Source organism: Lucilia cuprina, chromosome 6 (genome assembly GCF_022045245.1).
Source record: "Lucilia cuprina isolate Lc7/37 chromosome 6, ASM2204524v1, whole genome shotgun sequence".
Taxonomy (NCBI): domain Eukaryota; kingdom Metazoa; phylum Arthropoda; class Insecta; order Diptera; family Calliphoridae; genus Lucilia; species Lucilia cuprina.
This window is the reverse complement of record NC_060954.1, coordinates 7,670,433-7,686,432: the sequence shown is the minus strand read 5'-3', so window position 1 is coordinate 7,686,432 and position 16,000 is coordinate 7,670,433. Positions and strand designations below refer to the sequence as shown.

General features: G+C 27.5%; 2 protein-coding genes across 2 annotated transcripts; one reads left to right on the top strand and one right to left on the bottom strand.

Annotated features, from left to right (window-relative positions):
- Positions 1-715: 715 nt before the first annotated feature.
- LOC111684379 lies at positions 716-1,629 on the bottom strand. Its single transcript, XM_023446532.2, has one exon. The coding sequence runs from the start codon at positions 1,385-1,387 to the stop codon at positions 716-718; it is 672 nt and encodes a 223-aa protein (XP_023302300.2). The 5' UTR covers positions 1,388-1,629.
- A 1,684-nt stretch (positions 1,630-3,313) lies between these two features.
- LOC111684372 (GPI mannosyltransferase 4) lies at positions 3,314-5,897 on the top strand. The gene is made up of 2 exons (XM_023446524.2): positions 3,314-3,568; positions 3,632-5,897. The coding sequence occupies exons 1-2, from the start codon at positions 3,397-3,399 to the stop codon at positions 5,551-5,553; spliced, it is 2,094 nt and encodes a 697-aa protein (XP_023302292.2). The 5' UTR covers positions 3,314-3,396; the 3' UTR covers positions 5,554-5,897.
- The last annotated feature ends 10,103 nt before the right edge of the window (positions 5,898-16,000 follow it).

The window sequence follows — 16,000 nt, the reverse complement described above, 5'->3', positions numbered from 1 at the left end:
TAGTTCAGTTCTAGTTCAGTTCTAGTTCAGTTCTAGTTCAGTTCTAGTTCAGTTCTAGTTCAGTTCTATTTCAGTTCTAGTTCAGTTCTAGTTTAGTTCTAGTTCAGTATTAGTTCAGTTCTAGTTTAGATCTAGTTCAGTTCTAGTACAATTCTAGTTCAGTTCTAGTTAAGTTCTAGTTCAGTTTTAGTTCAGTTCTAGTTCAGTTCTAGTTCAGTTCTAGTTTAGTTCTATTTCTAGTTCAGTTCTAGTTCAGTTCTAGTTCAGTTCTAGTTCAGTTCTAGTTTAGTTATATTTCTAGTTCAGTTCTAGTTCAGTTCTAGTTCAGTTTTAGTTCAGTTTTAGTTCAGTTCTAGTTCAGTTCTAGTTCAGTTCTAGTTCAGTTCTAGTTCAGTTCTAGTTCAGTTCTAGTTCAGTTCTGGTTCAGTTCTAGTTCAGTTGTAGATTAATTTTGAATAATCCATTTTAGAATTTTGGCCATTTTTCTCTTCCCATTCAGGGTTAGAAAACTTACAAACATCTGGCCACTTTTTTCATTCTTATCTTATCAGGCATTAAAAAAATTACATTAATTTATAACGGTAGTAAATTTTTGAAGCGACAAAACAAATCCATTATTATCAAAACATCATAACAGAAAGAAAAATTTATCCTTTTCCTTTCATAATCGCAAACAAAATACAAAAAAATAGTGTGAACTTAAAATGTAAATTACTCACTTTGAAAAGTAAAATGCCGTTGTTTCAAATGTTCCATCATCATTTACCACAAATACACAAAAATAGGGCACATTCACTATAATCGCCAATAAAATCACAGCAAAAATCATTCTTCTAGCCACGAAACGTCTACAAAACTTAGGTGTGCCATTCGGTATGCCCCAATGCAAATAAATAAAACGATCTAAACTAACACAGGCCAATATGAGATTTGCTGCTCCGGTGGTTATGCCAAACAAAGGGGTTTGCCACTGAAAATCATAGGCCATCCAAAATGTGCTCGAATAGAGAAAACTGCGTGAAAAAGCTGTCAGGGTTATTAGCATACACGATATACAGTCGAGCCAAGAGAGAGCAGCCAAATAACTAAAGGCTGACGGTGTCATTTTGGGTCTCATAAAGACAATGGCATTTATAAAGTTGGCACATAAACCAAAAAATGCCAACGAAGGCACCACAAAAGCATAAATAACAAATTCCAAAGCTGATAACTCACTACGACGCCACACACATTCTGTTATTTCGCCCGATTCTTGGCTAAAGGTGTGTGAGTTTGAGGCTTCCTCAGAGTTGAAGGAGTTGTTGTTAGTGCTGGTGGCTAATATAGAGGCTAATAGTGCTGACGATGTATTGTTGTAATAAGACTTTGTACTTTCTATACATTGCATACTTCTAGGCTGTAGTTCTAGATATTTTCCGTTTCCTTTTCCCGTTTAATAACTTTTTCTGTTGGCTTTTTTGCGTTCAAACTTCACCTGCTGAAGACTGTCAATCAACTGTTTTTCATATTTGTCAGTTCTTTTGGTTTGACATGCCAAAAAAAAAACCGTTACACTTGCTGTTTCTTCTCTTACTTTTTTCCTGTTTTATTTTGTTTATATTGCATGTAACGCAGTATGCGTGTGAATGTTAATTGTCTAGCGGGATAAAAGATAAGAAACATGTTTTGTTTTGTTTTTTTTTTTTTTTGCAAAAAATAAAAGAAAAATTAGTAATTGTTTTGTTTGAATACATAAGCAAAACAAATGTACTCATTATATGGTAATTTATGACAATATTACGTTGATATTTATGATAAAAATACTTGTGCTTTTTACCGTTTTATTGTAAGAGAGTTATATGTTAAAGAGAATATGTGAATATGAGAGAGAAGAATAGACTTCATACTGGATTTTATTCCAGGCAGTTATAATCTTGTCAATAGTCCAGAAATTCTAGTTCAGTTTTAGTTAATTTCTAGTTAAGTTCTTGTTCAGTTTTAGTTAAATTTTAGTTTAGATCTAGTAAAATTCTAGTTCAGTTCTAAATCAGTTCTAATTCAATTATCGTTTAGTTCTATTTCAATTTTAATTCAGTCCTAGTACAGTTCTAGTTCAGTTCTAGTTCAGCTCTAGTTCAGTTCTAGTTCAGTTCTAGTTCTAGTTCAGTTCAGTTCTAGTTCTAGTTCTAGTTCTAGTTCTAGTTCTAGTTCTAGTTCTAGTTCAGTTCTAGTTCAGTTCTAGTTCAGTTCTAGTTCAGTTCTAGTTCAGTTCTAGTTCAGTTCTAGTTCAGTTCTAGTTCAGTTCTAGTTCAGTTCTAGTTCAGTTCTAGTTCAGTTCTAGTTCAGTTCTAGTTCAGTTCTAGTTCAGTTCTAGTTCAGTTCTAGTTCAGTTCTAGTTCAGTTCTAGTTCAGTTCTAGTTCAGTTCTAGTTCAGTTCTAGTTCAGTTCTAGTTCAGTTCTAGTTCAGTTCTAGTTTAGTTCTAGTTCAGTTTTATTCAGTTCTAGTTCAGTTCTAGTTCAGTTCTAGCTCAGATCTAGTTCAGTGTTAGATCAGTTTTAGTTTAGTTCAGTTCTAGTTCAGTTCTAGTTCAGTTCTAGTTCAGTTCTAGTTCAGTTCTAGTTCAGTTCTAGTTCAGTTCTAGTTCAGTTCTAGTTCAGTTCTAGTTCAGTTCTAGTTCAGTTCTAGTTCAGTTCTAGTTCAGTTCTAGTTCAGTTCTAGTTCAGTTCTAGTTCAGTTCTAGTTCAGTTCTAGTTCAGTTCTAGTTCAGTTCTAGTTCAGTTCTAGTTCAGTTCTAGTTAAGTTCTAGTTCTAGTTCAGTTCTAGTTCATTTCTAGTTCAGTTCTAGTTCAGATTTATCTCAGTTCTAGTTTAGTTCTAATTCAGTTATAGTTCAGTTGTAGTTGTAACACTGTGTCCAGAATAGAGCTCAATCTATGGTTCAGGTTTTAACACAATCTGTAGACCAAAGAAATCTCTTGTCCCCACAATAGTCCAATCTATAGCGTATAATCTTATTTTCAGGCTAGTATATATTTCAGTCAATAGTCTAGTGAATAAGACTATATATATTATAGAGTTTATTCTAGACAGAAGACTACAGTCTATTGGTCTTCCAAATGCAATAAAAAACGCTCATATTCAATAATAGTATTCCGATAAAATAAATAAAATCGCTCAACTTCAATAAAATAATCTCTTAATGAACAACATTTTAAAACAGCTGTTCAGCTATTGTGATTCGTTTGTGACACTCACCGCTACACACACAAACAACAAATTTTGGTTGGCAAAACAATAACAAACTATTGTGAATGCTTTTAAATGTCATCACGTCACCCCTTAATAAATTGCATCAAAGAAATGTTTTGATTTTTTCATAAAATTTTCATTCATTAAAAAATTATAATAAAATAAATATGAAATTAGCCACAAATATTAATCAATTATGGTTTCGAAAACGTACCAATAGTGATGAAAATCTGTGTACTTATTTATTTTTTGCCGTATTGCGTATAGTGCTAGTGTTTATACCTCAATTGGGTTATGTGCATCCCGATGAATTTTTTCAAACAGTGGAAGTGATAAATGGTAAGTTTTTGTATGCTTATTTTTTCTATGACAAAGATAATTCTGTGTTTTATGGTGTTGTAGGTGATCATTTTCGTTTGGAGCATGTAAGAACTTGGGAATTTAACAACACTTTACCGGTGCGCAGTATAACACTACCCTTTATGCTGTTAAGAGTGCCCTGGAGTTTTTTGGAATTCTTTGCTGTTTATTTCAAGGAATACCTAAGTATAGATATATTAGTTAGTTATACTTATTTGGTATTCCCACGCCTAATCTATTGTTTATTATCATTTGTTAATGATTGGTCATTGTATCGAGTATGCTGTTTGTATAGCTTAAGATATGAGATACGTTTATTAGCTTTGGGCAGTAGTTGGGTTATGTTAGTGTTTGGCACTCATACCTTTTCGAATACCATAGAAATGGCTTTGTGTTCTTTGCTTTTATATATGGTGGCTGAATGCATGATTACCACTAATACGGTGGTTTATAAAAAGGAATTTCTAGAGGAAAAATACGATAAGGCTGCTTCTATAGGAGAACGTGTTAAAATATGGAAACTGAAGACCGCTTTACCACCGCATAACTTTAATAGGCTCTTTGCCATGTCTTCTGTTTGTGTGGCAGGTGTATTCAATCGTCCTACTTTTCTTTTATTCGGTTCACCCATGGTTTTCTATTGGCTGTTGAGAGGAATGGGCACTAAGACTGTTACTTTTTTAGATTTTCATTTACGCATGATTTTGTTTTGTTTAAGTGCCATACCCTGCACAGTTTTCTTTATATTTTGCGACTCTTTGTATTATCAACATTTAACCGCGGGAGAAATACAAACTGGCCATATAAGTATAGATAATTTTGTATTTACTCCTTGGAATTTTATTAAATATAATCTAGACTCTAAGAAAACTGCCGAACATGGTTTACATCCCAAGTATATACATTTATTTGTTAATATTCCTTTACTTTATGGCATTTTGGGTATCATAGCTTTGGTTTCTTTTGCCCACATGATGATTAGGTTCTTTCGTGCTGAATACCAGGGTTTACCTAGAGCACAAAGTATAGTGGGTCTTATGTCGGGTGCTATATTTATACCTTTATTCTTTCTTTCTCTTATCAATCATCAAGAGCCTAGATTTCTTATACCCTTTACATTTCCCATTATACTTTTACACGGACCCAAGTTATTAACGGGCTTCTCAGCTCACTATCCCTTTCGCATGGAACATCCTTGGCTCCGGCTTTTATATGATAAAATACTGTGTTCTAAAGTATCGGCTGTGTATGTTTTGAAAATCTGGTATATTTCCAATATAACCTTAACCGTATTCTTTGGTTTCATACATCAAGCCGGCATATTTCCTTTGACACAATATTTTGAACAAGCTGTTAAACTCAAATCTCCCGATCAACATTTTCATCTGATTACCTCACATACCTATATGGTACCGCTCTCGTTTATCAACTTACCTAGTTCTCAGACGGTACATTTTAATCGCCAAACCAAACAACGTTATAAAAAACAAAAAGATTTCTATCTTTATGAATATGGTGGCATGGATTTGAAAAATGTTATTTCCAAACTTAAACTTATAATAGCAAATAATGAACTAAAAAAGGAAAGTAAAAAAATTAGATATCGTGTTTTTCTAGCCCTACCCTCTTCCCTAAGCGATGATCTCGACTATGTTTTGCAACAAAGCAATGTATCCTATCTAACTTATGATCTCAAACGTATTTTTTATCCTCATCTATCTACCGAAGCATTTCCTCAGTTTTTGGGTCGACATCCTGCCATAATAGATCCTCCTCATTGGTCGGAAGATAATCTAAAGGGTTATTGTAGTTTAGAGCAAGAACCTGAGCTAAGTTTTTCATATTTTAGTAAACAGTTTTCATCGTTTATACATCAATTTGGTTTGGCTTTATATGAGTTTGAATTGAAACGTAATCGTCCTAAACTAAAGAATTCCCTAACAAATGGCAAATGTTATATTTGATTAGGAGAGAACAAAAATAATACTAATTGTTAGTTTTAAACCAAAGATTTAGTTTAGTTTTAGTTTATTTGATTAATTTTTTTAATCTAATCTTAAAAAGCAAGACATCTAAGTAAAGACAATAAGAAAGTTTTACTATCACGGCTGCTATCCTTATTGTAATAAGGCTTTCCTTAACAAAAAGCAAAATCTAGTGTCTTTCTCTTAGTATCTTTTATGGCCTTTAGTTTTAAAACATTTGTTTTTTTAACAAGACATTCCTGTAATTATATCATGTGTCACTTTTTTGGTATTTTTTTTAAGAAATTATTATATGCTTTTTATAATGTTATATTTACACTTGATATATCTGTGATGATGATGATTTTATAAAAATTTCCAGCCTAAAGCACGCAATCTCTTATTGTTCTTAATAAATTATGAAGCGGTAAACATGTGAAGTTTTATGTCGTGTAAAAGTTTTAAAAATATAATAATCAAAAAGTGCTTCAATTTGTAAAACGAAGTAAAAAGAAATGATTCTTTGTCACTGACGTTGGGGACAAGAAATCAACGTTGTTATCAATGAGCTTTGGAGGCTGACAGGTGAAAGCTGTAAAAGATTTTGAGTAACTTACCTAAAGGACTGTTTAATATTGGAGCAGCTCAGAATATATTCTTAATCTAGTTTATAAACTTAGCTTAGTATTAGCTTTAATTTTCCATATACTATAGTATGTTTTATGTGTTTTAGACGGTAGTATTGTAAATACTCTAATCTATAGTTTAGTCTATAATTTACTGCATTATCTAGTCTATAGTCTAGATTGTAGTTAAGTCGGTATTCTAGTCTATAGCTTATCGCACAGGCTAGTGTTTAGTTTATAGTTTATAAACTTAGCTTAGTATGTACTTTAGGTTGCTATATATTCTAGCCTGTAGTCTACTATATAGTCTAATATACAGTTTAGTTTAAAGTCTACTGTATACTCGACTCTATAGATTAGTTTAGTCTATTTAGTCTATTAAGTTTATGTTCAAATTATAGTCTAGATCTAGCGTATAGCTCAGTCTAAGTTTTAGTTTTTAGTCTAGTCTGTTCTAGCGCGTAGTCTACTATATAGTCTAACATATAGTAGAGATATAGATTTTAAAGCAGGTTTACTGTCACTACAAATTCGAATATTTCCATTGCATGTTCTATAGTATCACATCTAGTTAACCGACCTTTTAAAGCTTAAGATTTCAGCCTATAAGACGCTTTAGTATTTGTCTAGCCTAAAACACATCGCCCTATTAAAGCGGGGGATAAAGACTCTACCATCCACACCTGTTGAGCACTTAGATCCATTAGTATAGATGTCAAGTGTTTAACCCTCTGAGAAGAATGATTCGTTTGACATTTTAACTGTGATTTTTTTTGTCCGGAAGTAGCGTAAAAGATATTCTCGGGAATGCAAGTTATATTCCCCAAAATAGAAGCATGATCATGTCGGTTTGGCTTCCATATCCCTGTGGCATTAAGTCTAACTGTAGAGTTGAATAGTCTATCGTATAGCTGAGTCTATGTTCTAGACTAAAGTACACCTATAGTCCAGTTTAAAGTCCTACTTCATAATTATGTCTATATTGTAGTCTGTATATGTAATTCTCAAAATAAAACAGTTTATTAGATTTACGATTTAAAGAATTTAGTTTTTTTTATTTCTTTATTGTATAGTATAATTTTAGGTTTTTACTTAAATCTTTTTTTCATAATTTGATTTTAAATTTTTTTTCTTAAATTTTCTTTTCTCATCATTATCTTTAAATACAATTAAAGTTATACAATTTATTTAGGCAATTGATAGTATTATAGTTATATATTGAAATGAGCATTACATTAAGATTTATGAATTTTATTTATTTATTTATTTATTTTTTACTCCTTTATTAAGTTAATAAATTATTTTAAAATTATTTTTATTATTTTTTTTTAATTTGTTTTGATTTGTAGTTTAAAATTAAATAATTTTATGGAAATTTGTTTTTTCTTTTTGAAAACTTACTACTATTTCAAGTTGATAAGAAGTGTGTTCTATATAAGTAATAAATTGTATAATAAAGATGAGTTTATTTAAATATGTTTCAAGTTTATTTTTTTTAAGTGTTTTTATAATTTTTTTTAGTTTATTAAAAAAAACCTTAAGAAAATTATTTATAAGTAATATAAATTAATTAAATTTACTAAACATGTTTGAAAGAAAATTAATTTTTGTTTTTGAGATTTTTTTGTGGTTAAATTTTTTTAAAAATTTCTAATTTTTTTTAAATATATTAAATAATTATAATAAAAAGTGTTAACATTTGTTGGGATAAGACTAAAAAAACTATAGTCAAGACTATTATCAAGTAAACTATAATCAAGTTTATAGCTCAAAAATGTCCAGACTATATAGACTAAACTATAGTCAAGACTAGAGTATGTAATATTTGGTACCCTTTTTTTAAACTCTAATTTATTTTTTCTTCTTTATTAATTTAGTGTATATAAAGTTTTTGTTGTTGTATTATAAAGTCTATAATTTGTTTAATATATATTTTTTTTTAATTTATTTTTTTTTAATTTTTCATATTCATTTACCTTTTAATAGAAGAAAATATTTTGTTTTCTTTTTGGCTTAAACTTAAGATAGTATAGGTACTAATGCTCCGAGTTTTTTTTTTGTTTTATTAAATATTAATAATAATAATATTTTATATTAAATAGTTTTATTTTTTTCAATTAGTTTAGTTATAAATATAGCTTTGCTACTAGTATTTAATTATTTTTATTTTTATAATTATAAAGTAAGTTATAAAATATATTTATATATATAGTATGATTTTCTTTTTTATTTTCGCTTGATTGATAATGATGTTTTAGCTTAAAAATGTTCTTAAATTTAGTTTAGATAAGGTCTTTTTTTTGTTAAGTTGTTTAGATAAAAAATAAAGCAAATATTTGGAGAAAAAGTTTTAAAGAAACTCAATTCCATAGAAACTTTAATTAAAGGCTATAGACTGGACTACAGACTATACTATAGACCATTCTATTCACTAGAGAATAGGCTAGGCTATAGTCAAAATAAAAACCTAGTTTTTATCAATTTATATGGTTTATTCTCACAATTTTATTACATTTTTAATTAATAATAGCCTTAAAGTATGCTAAACATTCTCCCTAAAGGCTTAAGTGTAAAATTTTAATAAAATTTACAAACAATACCATAACATGCTTTTATTAGCCTTTATAATGCCTAACTTTATGTTAATTTTTCTTTCTAAATTTTATTCGCAAAAAGGGGGGAAATGCTAATTTAACTTTTATGCATATTTTTAGATTTCCTAAAAATATGCTTTATTTTATATGCATTGTAATAACGAAATGTTAATTTTAAACCTTTTATTTTTTTGAAAGGTTTGGCTAGGTTATTCGTAAAATTTCTGTTGTATGTAAATATGGGCAACATTTTGTTTTTTTTTTTTACTAATGTTACCCTAAAGTATGCTTTAGTAGTTGGTTTTATAATATTAAAGCTAAAGTTTTGCTTTAATTTAAAAGAATTTTGATGTTTTAAGTGAAAATTTAAAGCACTTGTTGTGTGTGAGTTTTAGGTTTAGGCTAGATTAGAGTTTAGACCAAACTCCAGTTTAGACAAGAGACTAAACTAAGGTCAAGATTATAGACTAAACTATAATCAAGACTATAGACGCAACTATAGTCAAGACTATAGATTAAGCTTTAGCTAAGACTATATACTGAACTATAGTCGAGACTAAACTATAGTCAAGACAATAAACTAAACTATAATCAAGACTATAGAATACAGATTGAGCTATTGCTAAGACTATAGACTGATCTTTAGTCAGAACTATAGACTAGACTATAGTCTAGTCTATTGATTGACAATTGATTGAACAATAGGCAAAACTATAGACTAAACTTAAGTCAGGACTATAGACTAATCTACACTCAAGACTATAGTCAGGACTACAGATTAAACTTTAGTCAAGTCTGTAGACTGAACAATATATTCATGACTATAAACTAAACCTGACTATAGACTAGACTATAGTCTTAACTATAGATAATAGATCAGACTATAGTCTTCACTATAGACTAGACTATAGTCTTGACTATAGACTAGACTATAGTCTTGACTATAGACTAAACTATAGTCTTGACTATAGACTATACTATAGTCTTAACTAAAGTATTTACTACTACTGAATTGACTGTAGACTAGATTATAGTCTTAACTATAGACAATAGATTAGACTATAATCTTGACTATAGATTAAACTATAGTCTTGACTATAGACTAAACTATAGTCTTGACTATAGATTAAACTATAGTCTTGACTATAGACTAGACTATAGTCTTAACTAAAGTATTTACTACTACTGCCTTGACTGTAGACTAGATTATAGTCTTAACTATAGACAATAGATTAGACTATAGTCTTGACTATAGACTAAACTATAGACTAAACTATAGTCTTGAATATAGACTAAACTATAGTCTTGACTATAGACTAAACTATAGTCTTGGCTAAACTACAGTCTTGACTATAGACTAAACTATAGTCTTGACTATAAACTAAACTGTAATCTTGACTATAGACTAAACTATGGTCTTGATTATAGACTATAGACTAAACTGTAATCTTGCCTGTAGGCTAAACTATAGTCTTGACTATAGACTAAACTACACTCTTGCCTATAGACTAAACTATAGTCTTGACTACAGACTTGGCTATAGTCTTGAGTATAGTCTTTACTATATATAGTCTTGTCTATATTCTTTACTATAGTCTTGACTATAGACTAAACTATAGTCTTGACTGTAGACTAAACTATAGTCTTGACTGTAGACTAAACTATAGTTTTGACTGTAGGCTAAACTATAATCTTGACTATAGACTAAACTATAGTCTTGACTATAGACTAAACTATAGTCTTGACTATAGACTAAACTATAGTGTTGATTATAGATTAGACTATAGTCTTGATTATAGATTAAACTATAGTCTTGACTATAGACCAAACTATAGTCTTGACTATAGACTAAACTGTAGTCTTGCCTATAGACTAAACTGTAGTGTTGCCTATAGGATAAACTATAGTCTTGACTATAGATTTAACTACACTGTTGCCTATAGACTAAACTATAGTCTTGACTACAGACTTGACTATAGTCTTAACCATAGTCTTGACTATAGTCTTAACTATATTCTTTACGATTGTCTTGACTATATACTAAACTATAGTCTTGACTATAGACTAAAGTATACTCTTGACTATAGACTAAACTATAGTCTTGACTATAGACTGAACTATAGTCTTGACTATAGACTAGACTATAGTCTTGACTATAGACTAGACTATAGTCTTGACTAAAGTATTTACTACTACTGTCTTGACTGTAGACTAGACTATAGTCTTAACTATAGACAATAGATTAGACTATAGTCTTGACTATAGATTAAACTATAGTCTTGACTATAGATTAAACTATAGTCTTGACTATAGACTAAACTATAGTCTTGACTATAGACTAAACTATAGTCTTGACTATAGACTAAACTATAGTCTTGACTATAGACTAAACTATATTCTTTACAATAGTCTTGACTATAGATTAAACTATAGTCTTTACTATAGACTAAACTATAGTCTTGACTATAAACTAAACTGTAATCTTGACTATAGACTAAACTATAGTCTTGACTATAGACTATACTATAATCTTGACTATAGACTAAACTATAGTCTTGATTATAGACTAAACTGTAGTCTTTATTATAGTCTTGACTATAGTCTTTACTATAGTCTTGACTACAGTCTTGGCTATAGTCATTACTATAGTCTTGACTATAGTATAGGCTTGACTAAAAAAGTTCTAAAAGTGTTTAAATAGTTTCCTAGTTAAATGTAAATTGTTTTTTTGAAATAGTTAGGTTATGTTTATCTAACACTCATAAAGTGGTTTAATTTATTTAAAGCTTAAAATATTTAATGATTTTTTTGTATTAATGTATGAGTTTTAAACAACTATATTAATAATATTTTTTTGAAGACTTGTTTTTTCTTATAATTCTTAATTTATATTTTTGAATTTTTTTTAGTTTTATTTTTTTAAATTCTTAAATTATTTTTTTTAGTTTTTCTATTATTTTTTTCACTTGTGGTACTTGTAGACTCCTATTTATTTAATTTAATTATTGCTTAAAAACACCAAAAATAATTATTTAATAAAAAAAATGTTTTACTTTAATTTTTAATAATTTATTATGATTTTTTTTGTTAATAAAATGTTTAAATAAAAACTTTTTCGTTTTTGCTTTTTTTTCTATTTTAAGTTTATAAATTATACTCGCTTTTTTGTAATGCAGGGGCAGACATTATTTTGAAACGAGTTTGTGTTTTTTTGTTGTATTTTTTATATATTTACTAAGATTTTTATTAATAAAATTTTAAAGCTCCCTTGTTTGGAAGCTTTTTTCCAATTTTTTTTTTGCATTTTTTTAATTCATTTAAGAAATTTGAAGGAAAGAAAGTTTGGAAAATTGTTGGTTTTGAAATGCTTTTAATAACGTTTAAGCATTTTTCTAGACTTTGAAGGAATAAAGTTTCACAAAGACAGTTTTGGAAAGCTGTTAAGTTTATTTGAGCTTAATTTATAGAAAATATGAGCAATAATTAAAAAAAAACTTTCCTGAAAAGAAAAGAGCTTTCACTTAATTTCTTTTAGAAAGAAGGTTTGGTCTACTTTTAGCTTTTTTACTATAATTGAGATACTAAGTATAAACAAAAAGATATTTAAAAAAAAATCTGGTTGATTATTAAAAGTTTTTGAAAATCTTTCAAGTAAAAAGCTTTATATCAAAGCTTTTTTGTAATAAAGTTTCCTTTTTTTATTAACAATTTGTATGAAAAAAGATTTTATGAAACTACAGCTTCCAAAAGCTTTTGAAATTTCTTAAAGTAAAAAGCTTTTTAGAGTTACCAAGCTAAATATCAAAATATTTTTTTTTTAATAAAGCTTTAAAGGAAAACATTGTTTTTTATTTTATTAAAAAATTGTCTGAAAAAAGCTTTTATGAAAATACAGCTTCTAAACCATTTTTTTAACAAGTTTTATTGAAAAAGCTTTATTATGCTAAAAAATTTTACAGCTAAGCTTTATTTCACCAGAGCTTCTGTTCATGTTATGAAGAAAGCTTAATTTAAATTTGACTGAAAGCTCTATTAAAAAATCCTTAATAAATATCAAGCTTTTTAGCAGCAATTTCGAAGAATGCTTTTTATAAGCTTTTACGAAGAAGTTCCCTAATGCAGTTAAATAAAAATCATGTTTACAACTGTTATCGATAAAGCATAAAAAGCTTTTAAAGTAATTAACTTTAAAAGCAAAATTCATATTCATAACAGAACTAAGTTTATAAAAGCTTTTAGAATCTTGAAAGGGAAAAATTGCTTTCTTATATTTATAAAGCTAATATTGAATTTGAAAGCTTTTCGGAAGCTCTTTTTAAGATTGATTTTCTAAAGCTGTAATTTAAAACCTGATTTAATAAAGAGAAGCTTTTTAAATTTCTATATCGAATAAATCAAAAGCTTTATAAAATATCTGGTAAAATTAGGCTTTTAATAGCTTTAATGTAATGCCAAAAGCTGAGCTTATTGTGGATCTAAGAAAAATATATGCTAAAAAGCTTTTAAAACAAAACATAAAATCAAAAGCTTTTCAAAAACTTTAGTGAAATATAATTTTTTTTTAAAAGCTTAAATAAAAAATCAAGCTTAAAGCTGTATTCAATAAATTCACATCTAATGAAAACCAATTTTTACTGGTATGTAAAGAGCTTAAACATGTTTATAAAAGCTTTTTAAAATGTTAATATAAAGAAACGTTTTTAATTCAAAAACTTTTTAAAAGTTGAAAAATGCTTTTGAAAAGCTATTTTGGAAAAGGCTTTATAAAGTTTCATTAAAGCTTTAATGAACACAAAATCTTCAAAAAAACGCCAGATTAAAAGCTTCAATTAAAAAATATTTACATATGTAAAAAGCTTTTAAGCCAATCTTTAATATCGAGGCTTTGTAAAAGCTGTGATGAAAAACTGTTTAATGAACAAAAAAAACTTCTAAAAAAGTCTGATTAAAAGCTTTTAAGCCTATCCTTAATACCGAGGCTTTGTAAAAGATCTGATGAAAAAAACATTTTTAAAGCTTTAGTAAAAAGTCGTCTTAAAGTTTCATTAATGAACCAAAAAGAAAACTTTAAAAAGAGGTTTTGCAAAAAGCTTTTAAACAGCACCAAGTTGTAATCTTTTAATCTAGTATGCTTTTAAAAGCTTACAAAGCTTTACTTTTAGAACTAACTTCATTTCAATGTTTGTGAAAGTTTTAGCGAAGAGTTTTGATAGAAAGTCTTTGTAAGAATTTAAAGAAAGTTGTTTTTGGTTTAATTAGGGTTTCTTTTGCTAACTGAAAAGCTTTCATCTTGTTTAATGGTTTCAAGACAGTTTTTCAGTTCATTTCATGAGTTTCAAAAAGTATTAGAAGTTAGTTAAGGTTTATTTTTTGATTTCTATATATTTTTGTTGTTTATGTTGTTTTCAAGACTGATGTTCATAGATATGTATTTGATTCTGTTCTATATAGCAGATTTTAGGGTGATTTATTCAGTTTTAGCTTTAATTGTATCTAATGTTCTTAAAATTTAGTTTTATTTCATTTTAAACTATACGATGTAGCGCATATTGCTTTGGTTTTTAAAGTAATAACGAGTTTATAGAATTTTTACAAAGTTTTTTTTTTTCAGTGATTTTATGTTTTTTTGTGGGTTTGCTATGAAGCCTAAAAGTAGGCTTTGAGTTTGTTTTATATGCCTAAATATAGGCTAATGTTTATTTTGAGTGAAAAATGGAAATATTACTGAATATGGAGTAGAGTTTGGAGATAATGATTGTTATGTTAAGAAAGCTTACAAGCTATGGTTTTATTTTATTAAATAAACATTTATTTTTAATTAAAAATACTTAAGAAAAATGTTAAAAACTAAAATTATTATAAGAAAAAAACGTTGAGGACATTTTTTATTGCTTTTCTTATTCGATATGTTGTTAAATAGTTCGAAAAAGCTCAACATTAAAGCTTTGAATGGAGAAAAACTTAAAGGTATTTAAATCCCTTACGAAATGAAAATAAAAAGTATAAAATAAGGTTTTCAAAAGCTTTAATGTCAATATATAAATATAAAAGCTTTCTTTCGAAAGCTTTAAGTAACCAAAACCTTGTTTAAAAGGTTTTAATAAAAGAGAAACTTGAAAAAACTTAAAAAAACTACTTAAATGAAAAGGAGCTTTAAAAGGATTCAGATTTATAGAATAAAGCTTCTTATGACAAAACTTTTAAAGCTTTGGACATAATAAAAGCTTTCAATAGGTTGAATAGAAAAATTTTGGTGAAAAAAGCTTTTACAATATTTATAGAAAAGAAGCTTTTAATGAATTTAAAAGATGTAAAAAGAAGTAAAGAAACAGATTTTCACAAGATTTACATAATAATGAAGAAAGCTTTTAAAAGATTTATAAAAAAAGCTTTTTATAAAAAAATATTGTAATAGAAAAACTTTTAAAGCTTAAGAGGTAATAAGGACTTTTAAAAGGTTTAATAAAATTAATTTAGTGAAAAAAAGCTTTATTTATAGAAAAAAGCTTTTAAACAGTTTATAGAAAAAGCTTTTTATAAAAAAAATATTTAATGAGAAAAACTGTTAAAGTTTAAACTCAAGAAAGAAATTTAAAGAAACATTTTTTTTAATTTCAAGAAAAACTTAAATAAGAAAAGCCTTTGAAAGCTTTAGGTGGTTTTAAATTAATAAATTTATTATAAAAAAGCTTCGATAAATCATAAGCTTAAGGGGGAAAAGTTATAAAAAAGTATAAGAAATACTTTCTTGAAGAAAACGTTTAAAGCTTTAAAAAGCTTTTAAAGACTTTAACTAAAAAAAGCTTTTAAAAACTTTAATGGAAAAATCTGTAAATAAAAGTTTCTGAAAAACATATTTAAAACCTGTTATTAAAAGGTTTGATGACAAAAGCTTCAATATGTCTTAAGCTTTTATGAAACAAGCTTTTATTTGAAAAATAAGTAGAAATTTAAAGAAAATCTTTTTAAATAAACTTAAAGTATATAATATGTTAAAAACAAAAGCTTTAAAGGTTAATGCTTTCATAAGTTTGATTAAATAGAAGCTCCTTAACAGAAAGCTTTTGAAAAAGTGAAGTTTAATGATAAAAGAATAAAACTTTTTAACGCTTTACAATAAAAATACAATAATTCAAAAACCTCATTTAAGAAAAGCTTCTTATAGTTTAACCAAAAAAGGGAGCTTTTAAAGGCAAATGCTTACATAAGTTTGATTAAATAGAAGCT

What these genes read in the sequence shown, in the direction of transcription:
- LOC111684372 (XM_023446524.2), top strand. Translation starts at nt 3,397, where the DNA reads ATGAAATTAGCCACAAATATTAATCAATTATGGTTTCGAAAACGTACC. An exon ending in AACAGTGGAAGTGATAAATG is followed by an intron (nt 3,569 to 3,631) that starts GTAAGTTTTTGT and finishes ATGGTGTTGTAG; the next exon opens with GTGATCATTTTCGTTTGGAG.
- LOC111684379 (XM_023446532.2), bottom strand. Translation starts at nt 1,387, where the DNA reads ATGCAATGTATAGAAAGTACAAAGTCTTATTACAACAATACATCGTCA.